This window comes from Cyanistes caeruleus, chromosome Z (assembly GCF_971803275.1).
Source record: "Cyanistes caeruleus chromosome Z, bCyaCae1.hap1.1, whole genome shotgun sequence".
Taxonomy (NCBI): domain Eukaryota; kingdom Metazoa; phylum Chordata; class Aves; order Passeriformes; family Paridae; genus Cyanistes; species Cyanistes caeruleus.
The window spans coordinates 71425192-71443604 of record NC_141732.1 but is presented as its reverse complement, the minus strand read 5'-3'; the positions used below and the strand labels follow the sequence as shown (position 1 = coordinate 71443604).

Below are 18413 nucleotides of genomic sequence, written 5' to 3'. Positions count from 1 at the left end.
CTTGGGACAGCAACAAGCAGAGACCCCCAACTTACACTTCACTACCAAACTACAAATTATACTGCATGCGGACAAAGAATGTGAATGGCCACACTGATCCCTCTCCCCTCCCAGAACAAACAGCTGAAAAGGGTGACTTGAGGAGTTTTACAAACTCTCCACATCTGAGGATCCCCCAAAGCTCTAATGGACATCCTAAATCTAGCAGATTTTTGCAACTGCAGGCATCATAAAATCCTTTGGGTTTTGCTGATGTATGACTGTGCTAGCAGGGCAGAGCAGTGACACTGCATTCAGACTGCAGAGATTCTGGACTCAAGCTTTACAGCGGTCCTGATCTTACTGAACATACAGCTCCCACACATCTATATTTGCAAATCACAGTACACAGAAACACATAATGCTTTTTGGGTTTGGGTCCTAGAGACAGACTAATGAGTGTTAAGAAGCCAAATTCTCTTTATTCCTTGGTTGTGGTAGAGTGTACAAACAGAAGTGGGCTAAACCAAAAACCATCCTGGCTCAAATTTGTTAGGTCATAGCTCTGCTGCAAACAGACATTTAGCTGGATACACAGCCACTTTCACAAATATAACTTCCAGTTACAATATACTTAACAATTTAAAGTGCCTAGTTATCAGTTTAAAAATTACAAAAACCTTGACTGTAACAGGCCAAAATGATACCAAGTTTCACATGGCCATTATTTACTGTATTTACTGAACGACCTATGCTGTATTACTGCTGTTCAGACAGTCTCTCCCACCACAGTGGCTTCAGAATACAAGACCATGAAAGCTCCAAATGTTATCCTGAGCAACTGCTCCCAGTTTCCAATGGCCCCCTGGGCAACTAATGTTTCACTGAACACTTAAGAGGCAAGTCAAGTTTTACACCTCTTCTATGCTTTTACCAAAGAAGGCATCAATATCCCTTTCTCTGGAAGCCCAGAGGTGGACATGCTCGTTCCTGCATGGTGTATTGCTCCTACCAAGGCGTAAGACTGGCTCCATACTGGAAAGCCTGAACAAGCTCTCATTTGCAAAACATGGAGCAGAATCATAGAACACTCTAAGCTGGAAGTTTCCAGCCTTCTGAGTTGGAAAGGATCCAACATGGATCCTCGAGCACAACTCCTCGTCCTGCACAGGACACAATCCCAAGAATCACGCCATGTGCCTGAAAGAAGTGTTCAAAATAAACCACGCAGCTGGAAAGCGCACATGACTCCCAGGGAGGAAGAAGAAAAAGGGTCAAAAGCCATCCACATGTGACCCATGTACAAAGTACCTCCAGTGTCTGATGCTGCTCTCACTTCACCCTAAATTCTTAAATGTTGTCACTGTGTTTACACCTTGCCATGCTATTTCAGGGCTTCCTGCCTTTCCTCCACACTATTTTAGGATCACCCCTCTAAAACACCTCTTTCTAAGCATCCAGCTCACATCCTTCTGTCTTCCTCCCTGCAAATCTTTTATCTAATTCTGCCCCTGGTTTCAAATCACACCAGGAAGCAGTGACAGCCAGGAATAGATTTAATTGGAGATAAATGGTATGTATCCAAAATTGAATGAGAAATTCAGCATGGATGTTATTCTTTACCATAATCCAGAATTTTTGCACAAACAGAGCTGCAGGGAGAATGCCACAAAAATTTCCGTGTGTGACTTTGACAACTCCCTGATGCCAAGCTTATTGGTAGGAGGGCTGCAAGACCATGGGGTCTGAATCTGCCCCCAGCCAGGACTGCTACAGCAGCACAGGAAAGTGCTAGTGGCAGGTACAGGCTGTTTCTGGGAGGCGAGATCACCCCTTTGGAATAAAGCTGCCTATTTTTCCCCATGCAGAAATCATCACAAATGCCGAAAAGGTAAAGAAAACAAACACATCTTACTGAAATACTTTTTTTTCCAGCAACAGTTTTACAATGGTACTTTAAATGGGGGAGAAATAAAAAAATATGGAGCAAAACAAAGTAACAATCCCTGCAACATTGTTTTGGCAAATCACATTTTTTAGGTTTTAACATTAGTGGCAATTCCCAACATACCTCTTTCCACTGAGAAGTGAAGGTTTGGATGTCTGCAAGCAGTGAAAATGAGAGCCAGAAAATTTAATCAAGTCTATTTTACAGCAGGAAGCGGTATGCTGGGTTAGAAGAGACTTATTTCCAATGCTATTGCAGGCTTGCTTGAGCTCCTGAGAGGAGCCCTATTAACAGAGAGAGGCCAGGCTTCAAATAACCCTGCAACTGCTGGGGGGCAGATAGGGAAGGAACAAATTCACAGCTTTCAGATTTATTTGAGGGGGCCAATTCTAGCAGCAAGGGCTACTTGCCTTCAGAAGACTGCTTGGCTTTGAGCATTTTCGAGGATTCTTCCTAGTACTGAAAATGGTAGCTACTTAAATCAACTGCTTCCTCCTTTCTCGGGGGAGCAATGTCTGTTATTCAACATCCCCAGATCTCGCAATTTGACCATAAAGCTCACAAAGCCAGAAACATACATTTGAGGTGAGAAATTCAGCTTTTCACTAACAAAATGAAAAACCGAACCCTGCATCGGAGCAGGGGAAAAGTTGGAAAGTATGATCCAACAACACTGCAAGGAACCTTAACAGGTGGGAAAGAACCTGACCTCATACACATGTGCCCCTACATTTTGTGTGACCTCAGGACATCTAGGCCCAAGGAAGAGGGGAAAGGGAGTGAATTTTCCACAAGGGGTGAGACTCTCAACATGCCTGGTGATGCCGTCACCCACCACTACGAAGCTCACAGGCTGCCCAGACTCAGCCCTCCCTACCAGGCCATCAGCGTCTCCTTTCACTTGCACCCACTCTTGCAAATGATAATTTTGCCTTTTGAGGGCCATTGCCCGCAGGGACAGGAGGTTTATTTAGCTATTTAACACTGCTGTTTTGCTCTCTGTGGTGAGGACTGGCTGTGCACACAGTAAATCCTGGGGATGAACTGCTTTCGGCTCTGACTATGGGCTTGCTGAACCATGCTTCCCCTGCGTGCTGCGACAGGTTTCCAACCATAATAACCCTGCACAAAGCACCATCTCTTGCTCAACAATTTCCATCAGTCACACCAAACCCTTTCTCTCTCCCACTGCCTAAACACATCTTTGATATTCCTGCCGTTTGGCCAGAATAAAGGACTCACCCTCTCCAAAACAAGCAAACTGTGCTGACACTCATTCAGTTTTACAATTCCCCATGAGAACAAACATTTCCCAGTGAGCTGCCCATTGACAGGGTTGAGGTTATTTCTGCCTGGGCAAGTGCACTGCTTTGAATTCAGGCACCTCACCGACAGATACTCAGGATTCCCAGCCAGAAGCATACCAGCAAAAGAGCAGCATCTACCAAGCTGCTGAGGCTGTCGCTGACCCAGGTGTCACACCTGCTCAGGTGACAACTGCCCCCAGGATGACACCTCCACCAACACTCCACATCCCCAAAACTGAATGCTCAAGTAAATTTAGGAACTACAGCAGGTCCGTGCAACAAAACAGCCTGCAAGGCAGGAATTGAACTATGCCAGATATACGTGTGCCTATCTGCTTGTGGGGAGTTTGCCTCTTTCCATGGATCCCCCTATAAACCAGCTTCTAATTACATCCTCACTTTCTGTTTTTACCACAGTGAGTTTGAACAAAGCCAAAAGGGAGAAGAATTGAGGAGCACACACGGCAGTAGCCATAAATATTTCCCAACTTTCACTTGGTTTTGCAACACAAACAAGACAGACATGCCCTCCTCGGAGAGCCCATGGATTAGAGCCTGCAGATGACTTCAACTTCCCAACGAACACTTCGCACACAGTGAAGTTTCTGGATTTAATAGAAATTTCGCAGGCTGTTGTAACCACCCTTCCAGCTACAAAACACACAAGCATCCCTCTGGCAGGCCACAATAGGGACTAAAATCACAGAAAATGCCTTGCAACAGTCCTTACCAATACCCCTTGAAGTGAAGATTATTTCAACAGTGAGGAGGGTGGATAGGACCCTGCTTTCTGCAGTTATTCATATAACTGGCTTTTCCCAGCATCAAATCAATCTTCTCCAGCTGCTTCTGCAGCCAAAACTCATCAGGGTTTGCCCCAAGTTGTAGCTTCATTAGATGCTGCCAAATACAACACAGGTGCAATTCAACTTGGAACATGACAGCAGAGTTAAACGCATGGGCATTTTTTTTTTGCTTTTACGAGTTTGTTGCTGTTCTGTTTTTTTGGGGTTTTCTGTTTGTTTGCTTGTTTTGTTTTGTTTTATTTTAATTAAAAAAATGGAGATCGCAAGCTCTCAACACTTCACCCTACGTCAGGATACCATCCCACAGCTTTTCTGCCTCACACCTCCATCAAACCGTGACAACAGGGAGAGTTGTTCATTGATTTGTGCTCCTCATGGACTCAGGAGCAGCTGCCTGCAGCACTGACCTGGGCTCTGAGCAGGGGCTGATCCAAAAGATGCCTGCAGCTGTGCCAGCCCAGCCCAAGCACGCAATCTATGACCACAGATAAGCGCAGACATCACTGCGCACCACCCCAGCTGGGTGAAGTCCCTGGCACAAGCACAGGACACCCTCCTGCCTGAGCAGGGGGTGACAATCCCATAAGAGAGTCATCACCCAGAACTGCAGACCCCATTGGGGTTGCTGCCCAGCAGCTCCTGACATGTAGGAAATGCTTGGTGCTGTTGAATTACAGGTGCATTACAGGTGGAAATACTCCTGGGACCCCAGTGAAGAGCTGTGCCAGATGGTGAAGAGGCACAGCAACAGCCCTGCTCACCTTGCACACTGCAGAAGGGAAGATGGCCAGGGGCATCTCTTCCCCTCCAGCTGCCAGATCCTGGGGCTATGAAGGGTCTGTTTTGCTGTTGGGGCATTCCATGGAAAAGCCAGAGCCACGGGAATTAAGCATACAGCACTCTGCACTGTGACTGTACTTCTCAATGCATCACACCATCAACTTGATCATCCAAAGTGACACAAAACAGGAATGACTGCCCTCCTTTTTTTCTTTTCCCTTCCTTTTTTTTTTTCTTCCTTTTCTTAGATTTTACAATCCACCCAGAAATCTGCAACTCTGGCATGAGACAGACCAGCACCACGTCACAAGAAATCCCCTGTAAGCCTTTTGATGACTTTCATCTATTATTCACTTACCGCAAATCCTTGCCATTAACAAACTGCACTAAGGGAATCCCAACTTTCAAAGCCACAAATCTCCTAATAACTACGGCCGCTTTATACATGCCTTAGGATTAGCCATGTCATCTGGTTAGAAACCCAAAGCTGCTCTTCATTATTGGATCCAACTTGCCTGCAAACAGGGAACAGACTGGTAATACTGTCCCCAATTCCAGTGATGCAGAGTCGTTACATGACATCCTCCTCCTGGGCACATCCAGCCCAGTGGCACACATTTATGCTGTGCTAGTGTGCCAAAGACCCAGAAACCTCCCTCGAGCACAATGACACCAGCCCTGGCAGACAGAGCAGCAGTAAGCTCGACTCCCAGCACACTCAGGCTTCGCACTGGCCCCTAGTATGCAAACCGAAGGCAGTTTTACAACTATCTGCTCTGTAAATTAAGAATGCCTTTAGTTGCTTTGAAAAATAAGAGCTTATTTAGTCAATACATCGGCTTCTTCAAAGAGCCTTCAAACTAATTAGCCATACTGAGTTACTATGAAAATACAGAGCTTACACTCAATACTCTTGATGATAACAGAGCTGGTGCTTTGGTACTGAAGCTATAGAATTAGCACAAACTTCATCAGACGCGTTTTCCTATAGGCTCCAAATTATATTTCAAACTGAATATTTTCCTTTCCTGCGGTGGATGTGGGAATTCACTTAATTCATTTGTAAGTTCAAAGCAATAATGATTTTTAGCCCATGTGCAGATCAAGAGTTTGAATATTCAACAGTGACAGTGTGAGGGGATAGAAGACAGACACATAAGAGAAGATGCAGAAAACAAAAACAAAAGCTGCCATAAAAAAGTAAAGAGGGTAAAAAAAATAGTTGCTGTATTACAGATGAGCTGTACAGCTGTTTTGGTTCAATTTTCACAGGACAGAGAAGCAGGGATTGCTTAATTTAATGCAAAGGGCACACTAGCCAGAGGCAAACCCTCCCTCATAGATGCAGATAGGCTGTCAAGCAAAACAAAGTTTCCGAACCCCCACAAGATATGCAAAGGGCAGAGAAGCAGACTGCAAGGCTCACAAATTTTAATTCCAAGAGTTCCTGCCCATCCCTGCTTCTCAAAGACCAGGTTTACTTGGCAGATAAGCCTTTGCTTCTTAAAAAAAAAAAAAAAAAAAAGTAAAGAAAGTCAAAGGGAACAGCATCATAGGAAAAGAAATTTCCTCTTTTTCTGACTTCCATTTATCTGCTTTACATGCAGGTTTACTTACAGCACAGACCAGCAGGGATGCATCTGAGGGCTCAGCACCACCGGCACTCCCTACAACCTCAATCCCTCTTCCTCTCCTGCTCCTCCTCCGCTCGCTGCCCCACCCAAAGCACCCAGCTCTTCCACCATCTCTTCCAGCTCACTTCCCCTGCCTAAGGGAATCGACACAGCTTGCTCCAAAAATGTGACAAATCACAGCTCTGAATTTCAGGGCAGAACCTGGCAGCAGCTAAGAGGAGGGGAAAAGAAAAAAAAAAAAAAAAAAAGCAAGTTCTGACAAGAGGTAAGGGAAACTAAAAATTACCATTACAAATCATCACAACTTCGTTATTAGTTTATAACATGTCATATAGCTGACTTCCTTCCCCTCCTCTTCCTACACTTTCACTGACTGTATTGATTGGACTTGTCAGCATGTTCTCACATATGACTGAATTCAATTAAATGAAATGCAACCAACAAGCCAGCAGGTATTCAATGTTTGCTTAAAAAAAACATCAAGTAGCAACACGTGCAGACAGACAGTGTCACCTGAAAGGAGAATGCTTCTGTATTTAGTATACTGTATTTAGTAACTGCTATCTGCACAGAAAAAGCCAGAAGACTTTAACCAGCAATTCTTTGCAAGTGTCAGGACAGCAGCATAGCACGACCACTACTGAATCTTATTTCATACACCGCATCAGAGTTTGGTCTGACCAACAGCCACACAAATCCAGAGGGGCTCTATTAAAAACCAGTACAATGACTCATCCCACAGAGAAAAGCATATATTCAAACTCTGGGCATCTAAATGTTTCTTAAGAAAGCCTTTTGTTTAGCAACAAGAATTTCTTTGTTGGACAAGCAGGGGGCTGGATCACATCCTTGTAGCAGGACATTTCTGCTTGTTTAGCAACACAGAAGGGCATTAAGACAGCCCACATACGAGGTCGAGACTGTACATGTCTATGCCAAACAGCTCTGCCATGGGCATTTCAATACAGTGCTACTTTCAATCCTCCCCAGCCACTGCAACCCTACAGCAGTCCTAAAGCTGTCCTCTGTCCTCATTGACCCCCACCTCTAGCAGTAATACCCTGACAAACCCTCATCCTTCCCAAAAGTCAGTGGGCATTTTTCTGCCTGCCCTGCAAGACCAGGATTCCCTTCCAGGAGTACAGTAATAGCTCAGAGCCATGGCTGCTCCTTCACAGCTTTTCGAAAAGCTTTGCCAAGAAGAGTAGAGTGTCTTTTTTTAGAGACACATCCCCATTCATCAGGAGGCACAAGATTCTCCTCCTGCCAGCCAGGACAGGAGTCCTCAGCCCTGACACCCAGCACAGCAGCAACTGCCCCAGGGACTTCCAGCTTCCACTTTCTTATCATTTAATACCAAACTTCTGCAGCAAGGAGGTTTTGGGCCCACCCCCTCCCTACCAGCCAAAATTAAAGCAATTCAGCATAATTCTGCTTCTTTGAAGACAGAAATATTCAACACCACCACCACTTCCCCAAGGCCTTTGTGTTCAATGATTAAGTCGATTTGTGGGTCCCACTTGTTGGTGTTTACTCAGATGAGAGGCACCAAAAAAAAATGGTTTGTGCTCATGGAAGCCGCACACATCTGATAACCTCAGCAAACTGCCACTGAGCACAAGAAGAGGCACTTCAGCAACCACATACACCCCAGAAACAAAAGACCCACACCCATTTTAACTGCCATTGCACTCCGTTTCCATGACAATGATGGCAGCACCCCCATAGTGCATTAGGAATGAGATATTAAAAACAAAAACAGGAAAATACCAAAGCCAAAGGATGGGTACCTGTTGATTATCTCCTTTTTCTTTGGTGCTATCATGATGCCAAGACGCTACTAACAGCTTCATCTGTTATATGCAAAACCTTAAAATTAGGCTGCCTTCAGTCTTTACTCTGAAATATTGTGGCAGTTTCTCTCCCATGAACAATTTTTCTTTTTCTGGGATATGTGCTCTCACACTGATCCAATATAGAAACACATACCCATACAAAAATTCTGCAGTGTGCTGGACAACTGATTTGGTTACCAGCAATTCAGGTGCCAGCTCGAAGTCTGGGGCCTGGATGGTTAACACAATACTTGTTAAATCTAAAATACTGCAAGACATAAAGCTAGGCATTAAATGCAGGACAATGATATAGCTATTAATAAAAGCTAAAGGATATTTAAAAGTCAAACAAAATGGTTATCCTAACCATTACAGATATCAAAATTATTATTGAACTCAAACGTTTGATGAAATCTCACGTATTCTACTGGATTTTCCACTTTTCTTGTACATACATAAAACCATAGAGGTAAACAGGAAACCGTTTACTACCGTGAAGGCAGTGAGCCAGTACTAGCTCTGTCTTCTCATTAGGCTGTTTGGAAACTCCTGTTTCATCTGACCAAGAAGAATCACCCTGCTACAGCTGTTACTGCATTTTTCATATCAAACACTACATGTTCCCAAAACCAGAGCTGGCCTAAGCTGCCTATGACACAGAAATTAAAAAGGGACAAGGGGCAGCACTGTACTCACAAAGGCCTTCTTGTAGTGGCCAGGACTAAAGTCCCACACTTTGGGGAAGTTTTTGGCAAGGACCCTATGGAAATGTGCTGGCTAACAGCAGAGGAAGATGCTGGCAGCTCTCCACATGTCCCTGGTCCTTGAAAATCCCAGTTTACCTCCCAGTTTAGGTTAGCGCTTCTCTCCCAGTGTTTCTCTCCTCAATCTCCCCTGATTTTTCACTTTTTTCTGCAAGGGAAGAGAGGCACAAGTTCTTCTTTCCCTCCCTGGTGCTAAATACATCCATGGATGTCAGGGTTTCAAGACAGCTCCTTACTCAAGTAAGGAGAACCCAAAGCCAAAGCATGAGGCCAACTATTTGATCAATACACTTTGATTTAATTAGCTTTGGACCATGCTTGAAGTTGATGCCTTAGAGGAGTTGCCACAGGCAAAATTCAGTTTGCAAGAGGGATTGATTTCACAGTCTGAGAAATAAAAAAAAAAAAAAGATCTAAACCTCGGAGGGACTGAGGACAATTTACCACCTAGAGAGTCTTGCCTTCAGCAAAGCAACAATCATCTGACTTACCTAATAGTTAAACTCCTATAAAAAAAAGAACTATCACACCAAGCTTATTTATATATTTTGTGCTATTTCACTTTCATTTTTCAGCTTAATTAATACATTCTACTTATCTTCCTCCTGCACCTTCCTAAGTCAGTTCTTTGGATAGGAGGCCAGTATTGCCCAGCAGCCGCCAACAAAAAACTCCCAGCTCTCTCCAAAATGGGTCACAAAAGCCATTTGCTGCACATAAAAGCTTGTCACCTCCTCCAGTTTATTCGGTTTTATCTAAAAATCAAGACTTTGATGCATATATATGAAAAAGAGCTGTGAACAAAGCACACCAATATCTACCATATTTTAAGGTCTATTTACACTTGCCAATATACACATATTAATCCTAATGTATTGGATCTGGACCAGAAGCTAAAAGCCAGGACATAAGGCTTAAAGTAGCAGTCTGGATACGAGTCCAAACTTGGCAGTTTAAACTCATATATAATCATCATTACTCAAATTCAATGGAGGGAGGGCAGACCTTAAATCCCCATTAAATTTACTGACTTACTGATTTACTCAGTTTGTTAATTTCTTTTGTACCCCTACAGATCCTGTCACACAGAACTCAAAACAAAGGTTTTTAACCTAAGAAAATGATGACTGTACTTTAACACTTGCTTTATGTCATTGATAACATCTCCAAGACAGGTCAAGCACCCCTACAGACCTGAGTGCCAGACCCTGCATTTCATCCCCAGATGAGAAGTGAAGCCTGCAGTGGAAACTGAGTGGAAGTCAGGAGCTGGCAAGTGTCTCCTGACCATCATACCCTTACACACTACTCACTGACTGCTGACACATCCTTGGCACCCACATCACAGTTTGCTCACTGCTGGTCAAAAATATGCATGACAGAGAGCAGTTAATGAGTTCAGTGTGAAATCAATTAAATCAAATCACGACCTCACAGCATCGACAGTGCATGAATCTCTTACACCAAAGCTATGCAAGGATACAGCTGCAAGACCAGAGCTCTACGGGCTTTTGCTGTGAATCCCTCCCTACAGATACTGAGGCTTTTGGATGTGCTCCACTTTGCAGCAGCCAGGACCACACACAACCTGCATCCCTGAAACTCAGCTCCATCTTTCGTCTTTGACACCATGAGAGGAGCACCAGAAGCAGAACCACAGCTCCCAGCACCCAGGGCTGACCTTTAATCTTCTCAAAGGAGGGCAAGCAAGGTGTGAGTACAGCAGTGTGAACACCTCTGGTCTCAAAGATGTGAAGAGATGCACAGACGTGACAGAAAAAACATAGGGACATCTGCAGTCCACGGTCCTGACTACCAGCCCTCCTTCCAAATGATCAAGGGGAAAACTCCCAGATCCCACAAGCTATGGGGTGTGCTGTTACTGGAGTAGTTGACAGTTGTAGTATGACCAAAGTCTTCAGTGTTTAGAAAACAAGAAGGTCTTAAGCACATCCAGCTCATCTGACCAGGGCTAATGTAAGTAGGCTGTGGGTCAGGTGGGCTCTGCCCTCACCAAATCCAACAGCAGGAGAACTCTGACAGGCAGACAACAAGGACTGCAGGGGCAGGAGACCCACCATGGCCACTGCTGCATAAACGTGCCTGTAGTACAAGTGCAGACTGGGAAAGAATGATTCACCTTCCATTTTCAGGGTCACACATCATCTTTACTGCCAAGCAGGTGGTAAACTACAACTGGAGAAAAGGCAATTAAAGGGAAGAAAAAAATGGAGACGGACCCTCCCTAGTAACTAAATGAAGGTAATAAAAACAGTAACTGATCCATAAAGTGAGAAATGTGACCACTGGAGGAGGAGTAGGGGGCCAGGAATCACAGCCAACCTCTGAAGTCCAGAGAACGTGGGAAAACCCGATTACTTCAAACTTGCCTAGCACATAAGAATTGCTTTTGTCTGCATTAAAAGCTGCACTGCTTTCACCACCAACGTGACCAGCAGTTACAAAAGGAGAAATCTCAACAATAAAATGCTGAACTATGCCATGCCAAAAGGCTGCTGTCCCACGCCAGCAATATTCAGAACTGGACCATGCTGCCTGCTCACAGCCACTGTCCACAGGACAGAACAAAAGCTGTGTCACTACCCTGTATGCAGAAAAAGAGACAATAGCTCCCATAAAAAGCCATGCAAAGCTTTTTAGTGAGATTTCTGGTCTGGGATCTGATCTGATCCACCTCTTAAAGCTTTAATCAGCTGTGCAATCAGTTGGCATACCAACATTTTAACAGTAACCCTTTTAATTACCCATCTGAGCACCCTTCCCTTACTCCAGGAAGAAGTACATTGACCCCACACTGTCCCCTATTTGTACAGCACATGAAAACATCTCGGTAAAAGGTAAGTCTCTATGTGAAATCAGCAGAAACTGCCCTCGTCTCACATCCTCGGGCTTTTCTGTATGCCTGTTTTTACTCCACAGATCTCTTCAGAGCCTTGCTAGTGGCCAAGAAAGCTGCTTGACCACAGCAGCTGGGCAGGATGAGTCAGGGCACATGAATGTCTTTTAACCCCTCTGCACCTGTGCACTGAGTGTATTGCTCAGCTGAACACAGCTGGGATTAGCTCTCTCACATGGAGGAAAACTCATGTGTTCCCAGCAAGGTCAAACCTTGCTAATTTTCAACACCCTTCAGCAAGGTTTAAGAGCAAAAAATAAATAAAAAGAGAGAGAGAGAGACAGAGACACGGGCCTCAAACGCAAGGTAGACTTTCTGAATGACTGAGAAAGAAATGCAGCCATCAGAGCACAAAACATTTTGTGATTTCACAGCACATAATATGATACAAATCAAGCACACACTAGAGCCTCAGCCAGCTTTATGCTTTGCAGAGCCCACAACTTTTGAATTCAATAAAATAATAAGCACCCTGACCTTAATGCAGTCATCAATGCTAAATAAAGCCAAGCACAGTTGTGCTCCTTTGATCAGTCTTTTCATAAAAGCAGTATAAATAGTACTGCTGCTTTTCCATATCCTAAGAGGCTTTTACATTTGCAAAGTGTTACACGGGCACACCAGGAAAATAAGTAGTGTTTTGTTTCTTCTTCCTTTTGGGCTTTTGTTGTTGTTGTTGTTACTTTTCAAACTGTAGAGAGAAAAGTTAAACAATCAACTCCCAGTGATCCAAACAATGTGTTTATATAAGGGTTTACAAAATGAAAAAGCAAGTTACTCCACATTCAGATATTCTGTGGTCCTGCCAAGTGTCTCTACAGACTAATGTCCTCTGAGACACAGACTTGTGCTATAACATTTCTGCCCAAAGCATTTGAATTTTAAAAGCCAAATACAAAGAGAGAGAACCACAGCCAGCTGTACAGCAGTGATCCCTGGTGTGAAGCAAACTGCAGGGTTCTGTTTGCTTGGGTCAGTGCTTCTGCTTCCTCACCATTATTAGGAAGGCAGGGATGGGCCTGACAGTTCCTGTAGCCCCTAGGATTTTAGCAGCCTTCTCCATTACCTGGCCCACATCAGCTCAAAGAGATTCCTGCATGTCCCTGTGGCTGTCAGCCAGGCAGGACACCCATGCTAACCTGGTCTCTTAGCACAGTCTGCCAACTTTTGGCAACTCCAGCCTCTCCAGAAATACCAAACCCCAACAATGCCAGCCAGTTTAAATCCTCGAGCAAAGCCTCCTTCCACGTAGTCTTTCCACAGGTTTTCACACATCCCAGTAATTCAGTTAGCACTGGCCAAAAATTAGAAAGGCATTCAAATTCTAGTTTTGCATCTTAAAACCAAATGAGGATGTGTGTGTTTTGGCCAAGGGTTATAGCCCAGCCTTGCACATGCTGTGCAGTAGACCCAGCTTGATCTCATTTAACTCATTTCTGCTAATAAGTGAAAAAGTGTTTCTTTCTGTAACAATTAATACTGAGCCATTACCCTTCCAGTTGATGCAGACATGCTCCAGAAAGAAGCAGTTGTCATGAAGGTATTCTGAAATACTACCATGCACAGAAACTTAATCACAGAATGGAGACATTTTACACTTGCCATGACTAAATACATTGGCCCTTATCAGGGAATATTGAGGCCTGTGACACTGCTTCTTGTTTAGATCCAGGTCAAACACAGGCTACTCAGAGACGCAGTGGAGCACAACAGTGAAAAATCTTCAGACGCTGCAATACCACTGATCTTTAAAAAGTTGGGTAAATAATACAAATAATCCTGGGTAAATCACACAAAAAGAGCAAGGAAACAAACACGGTTTACACATCTCAGGTACCTGAGCAGCCTGACTACTTGGGCTAACTTGACAGCTTACCAAGGATCTGAAATGAACATCTGAATCTTTTCCTGACTTACGGCTTAAGACAGCATCAAGGGAATATAGAAAGAAGGAAGGTATTTCCCCTCATTCGTCAAATGGCTCTGTGTTTCCGTATTCTCCATCTCATTTTCTCACTTTTCCACCCCAGCCATAAGTCCTCTGTGCCCAGCAACCTCCCAGAGGCAGCCTGACCTCTCCTCTATCTGCAAAAAATAACTTCAAGCCTCAACAAGGATAGAAGGAGAAACCTTTTTACACGAAGTGTGAGGGTCCAAAATATAGTGACAGAAAAGATAACCTACAAAATATTTGAAGTCCCCAGTCACAGACTCAGAGGGGCTGCATTGCTGAGAGTAGCCCAGTACAACAGCAACTCAGCCACGAGTCTGGATGAGAAAAATTCTCTTAGGAGCAGAATTTCAGAGATGCACAGCCCTGAGAGCTGCCTATCATGTCTTTTGGGAGCTCACTTCACCCTTTACTTGTGGGGAATCATCCTTTCAAAATGCAAGTCCCAAGAGGTTTTTTTTTCCCTAAGAGCGATTTTTCCATTGTCAGTCCTTTAACAATGCTATTTTTTTACTTCTTTTTATTTTTTTACAAAAGCTTTATAATCCTCTTCTTTTTCATCTGAGTGGAAACCACTATATGACAGCTTTAAACTTTTCTTTCTTTAAACCCAGCACTCCCTCCTCAGCTATAATCCTCCTATTGGAAAGATCAGTTTGCAAGTCCTTGCCTCCAGGCAGCCACATCACAGCAGCGATTACAGACCCAAAAATCCAATCAAAACCCCTCATCTTTTAGCTCAATGTCCATGACTTTAATTGCATGACAATAACAACAAGAAAATTAAGTGACAATTTGAAGTTATAAACTGCTCCCAACCCACACCATTCATTTTGGCCCCAGGGTCCTTGAACTCCGAGGATGGCACATCTGAAAGCACCAAAATGGCTTTAACATCAGTGTCCCATTTTTACACTCTCCCAGGCACACTAGCTTCTGAGACCTTCTGGACTTTTGATCACCCTCTGGCTCAGCCTGGCTTTTCCTCCTCCTTCCAATTTTATCCACAATGGCAAACGTTTAATAACTATAGAGGCACACTCAAGTTCTTGCATTTTCTTTGTAGCATGATATGAACAGTGCCTGTATAACTGAAGTGGTAGAATTTCAGCTCTAAAATTATAATTAAATTTTACCTCCAATTCTGTGAAATCAGAACTGAAGAAATTTTTGTGGGGAATAGAAAGATAGCAAGTTAGTAGTGCCTGAACTAAAGCTGGATTGGTTTTCTCCTCAACAAAAATCCGGGGCATATATTATTTATATTGCAGGGACAATGCAGTCAACACAATTTTGCAATGGATGAAAAACACAAACCCTTTCTCTTTTAAAAACTGCAGTGAAGTCAGAGGAATTGCCACCATCCAGAACAAATCAATGACACACCCTGAAATCAGCCAGTTCCGAGAGCAGAGCTTCGGTCAGTCTGCCACGATCACAGGGGAAAGCCGCAAAGTTCAGCTCAGGATCCCATTAGTCGCAGCTATGCTTCAGGTCTGCTTTTCTCCTGTAGAAAATACAGGGCAGAAAAAAGCCCCTGTGGAGTTCCTTGTCTACTCCCTCCTTGACGGTACATTCCAGCCCCAGAAATTTTCACTTCTCTAGCACAAATAGTCCCTCCTCAGTGCAGAGTCATTTCTAGAAGTCCCTGGCACGGCTGTGCTGCTCTACTGCAGTGGCACATACACAGACATGGCTTTCCCAGGTGTGTTTTTCCCTTCATCCTTGAATAACTAGGCATCAGGGCTTTCCCTGACTGGAGGACCATGGTAGCCCCAAGCAACCCAGCCTGCAAAAGCCCTGAAATAACTTTAGGTGGGAAGCAAAAGTTAATCCCCACCATCCAAATCCTTAAAATTACAGTTTTTCAAAGTTGCATGTTTTTTTTTTAATTGAGCTGTTGATTCACACTGAGGTTTTTCCTCACAGAAAACAGTTAATAAGCAAAGAGGGAAAAAAAACATTCCTTTGAAAAAAAAGTAAAATTCTGGAAAGGAAGAGCATGAGATACCGAGGCAGTTGTTTGAAAGCTCTCTCCAAATACACATAACACAGAAGCCAACTCTTACTTTCACAGTGCTGACCATTTGGAACAACATCCCAAAAAATGGGAGAGCCTTTCTTATTTTTATTTCTCTCCTTCTTCTAAATTCCTATTTTTTGCCTTTACTAGACAAAAAGTCTCACTCTGCACTGCTGACCCAACCTCATTCTATCTATATGGCAGACATCTGCATGCCTTGTTGGATCTCTTCCAGACATCACAAGAGACAGCACCAGCACCACTCCCTAAACACACCCCCTCACAAGCAATTTGTTTTGCTAATTATTAATCTGTCTTCAGAACAGACAGTAATCAATGACACATAATAAACATACACAAGCCCTGTACATCACAGCCTTTTGTGAAAAAGGCACCCAGATGACACAAACAGGAGCTGGGAACATTATGATACAGAGATATTGGATGCACTTGTGTGCAGGCTGAAGTGTCCAAGCTGGCTTTGTACACTCCAACCACAAGCGTACGGACTTGCCCACAGCATCACTTATTCTGCTGCCTTAGGCCACAGCTTAGCAAAAAAGTAAATCTAGCCCTGAGTCCCATAAAATAAGCATAAAATTGTGCCAACCACACTATGCAAAGGCCAAGTTACTGCAGCTACAGAACCCAGGTCTTCGTTTTCAAGTGTCATAATGCAATCCAAATATTGCATTGAGTTTTCTTGCACATCTCCATTTAAGTAGTCTCTTGCATACATCATTATGTCTTTTACACAACAAATCAAAATTTAACTGGAAACAGTAAACAACTATTAGAATCTAGTTCCAAAAGCAGCTTCCATGAGGAGAAGGTGTAGAGAAAGGAAACAGCTCAGAAGTCCTGAACAGAGACAGAATCCAAGTGGGAAGAGATGTCTGTATTTCTTCATCCATGAAGTGAGGCATTATTTGTAGTGCCTTCAAATTTTGTTTGGTACATCAAAGTCATCAAGCATCACCTATAAAGCCCCACAAGACTTCAAGTTCTTCAACTCAGCTCCTTGTCAGATCATCATCCCCTATACCTACACTTAGCAACTGCAGAGCACCCTTCAGGTAAGATGCAATGGCTGATTTAAAAGCTTTCACCATCAAACAAAGGACATGCAATGAATACAGAAGTGAGGAAGCAATTAGTATTGCTGAAGACATGTTGTTGAAACCTCCAGCTTTTTATTTGATTGTCAAATGGGGTCTAGGCAGCTTTAGTCAAAACATCTTTGCGCTTGTACTCTAAATAGCAAGTGTATGTAACTAAATCTAACACTTAAAAAAACCCTCCCTATACTTTGAGCTAAAAGTATAATCACAGTGCATCTGGCATTTAAATAAAATAACCATTAGCACAGAAAACACACAATATAAAAGCACCAGGTCAAGAAAAGACAGAAGAATAGAGAGAAGCAGCATGGGACTGGATTTAATGCCATGTTTACTAGGGATCTGCTGCGTTGAGAAATGTAGAGGACTTCCTCTGGCAGGCCGAGCTACAGGATTAAAAATGCTGGCTATGACTAAAACAGGGAGATTTAATTATCCAGCTTAATTGGAGAAGGAGGAAAACCAGCCCCAACTTCAGGAAAGCTGCAAACTAAGAGCAGCTAGGGCACCTACAGAGCTCTCAAACCTTGAAGTGTTTTTCACATTTCCCATTAAAACATGCAGGTATCTATTTGTTAACTAAAGTAAGAGAAAGGAGCACTAGGATTTAAAAGGAGAAGCATGTTACTTGAGATGAATTGGATTAAACCATACCAAGACTACAGATTAGCATGAATTAGCCTCTACTGTCAGCAAGTCCTGGCAGCGCTCCGGCCCACCATCAGCAAACAACTCCATAAAATTTCAAGTCACATTCACAATTATTAATCAAATCACATACAGAACTGGCATCGGCAGACACAACCCAATCATGGAAAAACTATCCTCCTCGTAGCAGATATCACGCCCAACCCCACTGACTCATTAAATGCCTTGCAGCAGGTAGTTTGAGGGTTTTGTGCCTCAATAAAGCAAGAACAATATTTTTGTGCCTTCATACTAATTGCCACTTTAGATCTATAGATGAAAACCACTATGGAAGTGATTACTAATAAATCACATCATGATATTTACAGCCCAGAATTCACTTTGCTCATCACTCAGCAGTGAATAAGAGCACTTTCCTCTTATGTGTAATCCAATTTGTTGTGTCTATTTTCACAGCAGCCACACTTACTTTCACAGTCAGGTAAGGTTTCCATGATGTCCTTCTCATCACTGCACACCATTCAAACAATTCCATGCCCTGGGTCCCCTATAGGGACTTAACTGACAGCCCAGGCTGTTTCAGCTTTCATCAGTCCCCACACTGGGATGTAATGTAAATGTACACCCACAAAGATGTGGGCTCCCCCACGGCCCCAGAGCCATGAGAAGATAAGAAACAAACAAGTATTTCACCAACAAA

The 18413-nt window shown here is 43.4% G+C and overlaps 1 protein-coding gene across 9 annotated transcripts in view; it reads right to left on the bottom strand.

Moving 5' to 3' along the window:
• PDZD2 (PDZ domain containing 2) overlaps positions 1-18413 on the bottom strand; it is a 201780-nt gene that overhangs the window by 75252 nt on the left and 108115 nt on the right. The window contains exon 1 of one of the 9 annotated variants that reach the window (XM_023943894.2): positions 6438-6505. The exons of the other annotated variants lie outside the window; for them this stretch is intronic. Coding sequence (XP_023799662.2) covers positions 6438-6460 — 23 coding nt within the window. The 5' untranslated portion in view covers positions 6461-6505. Of the gene's footprint in view, positions 1-6437; positions 6506-18413 lie in introns of those variants that run through there. 9 annotated transcript variants of the gene reach the window in all.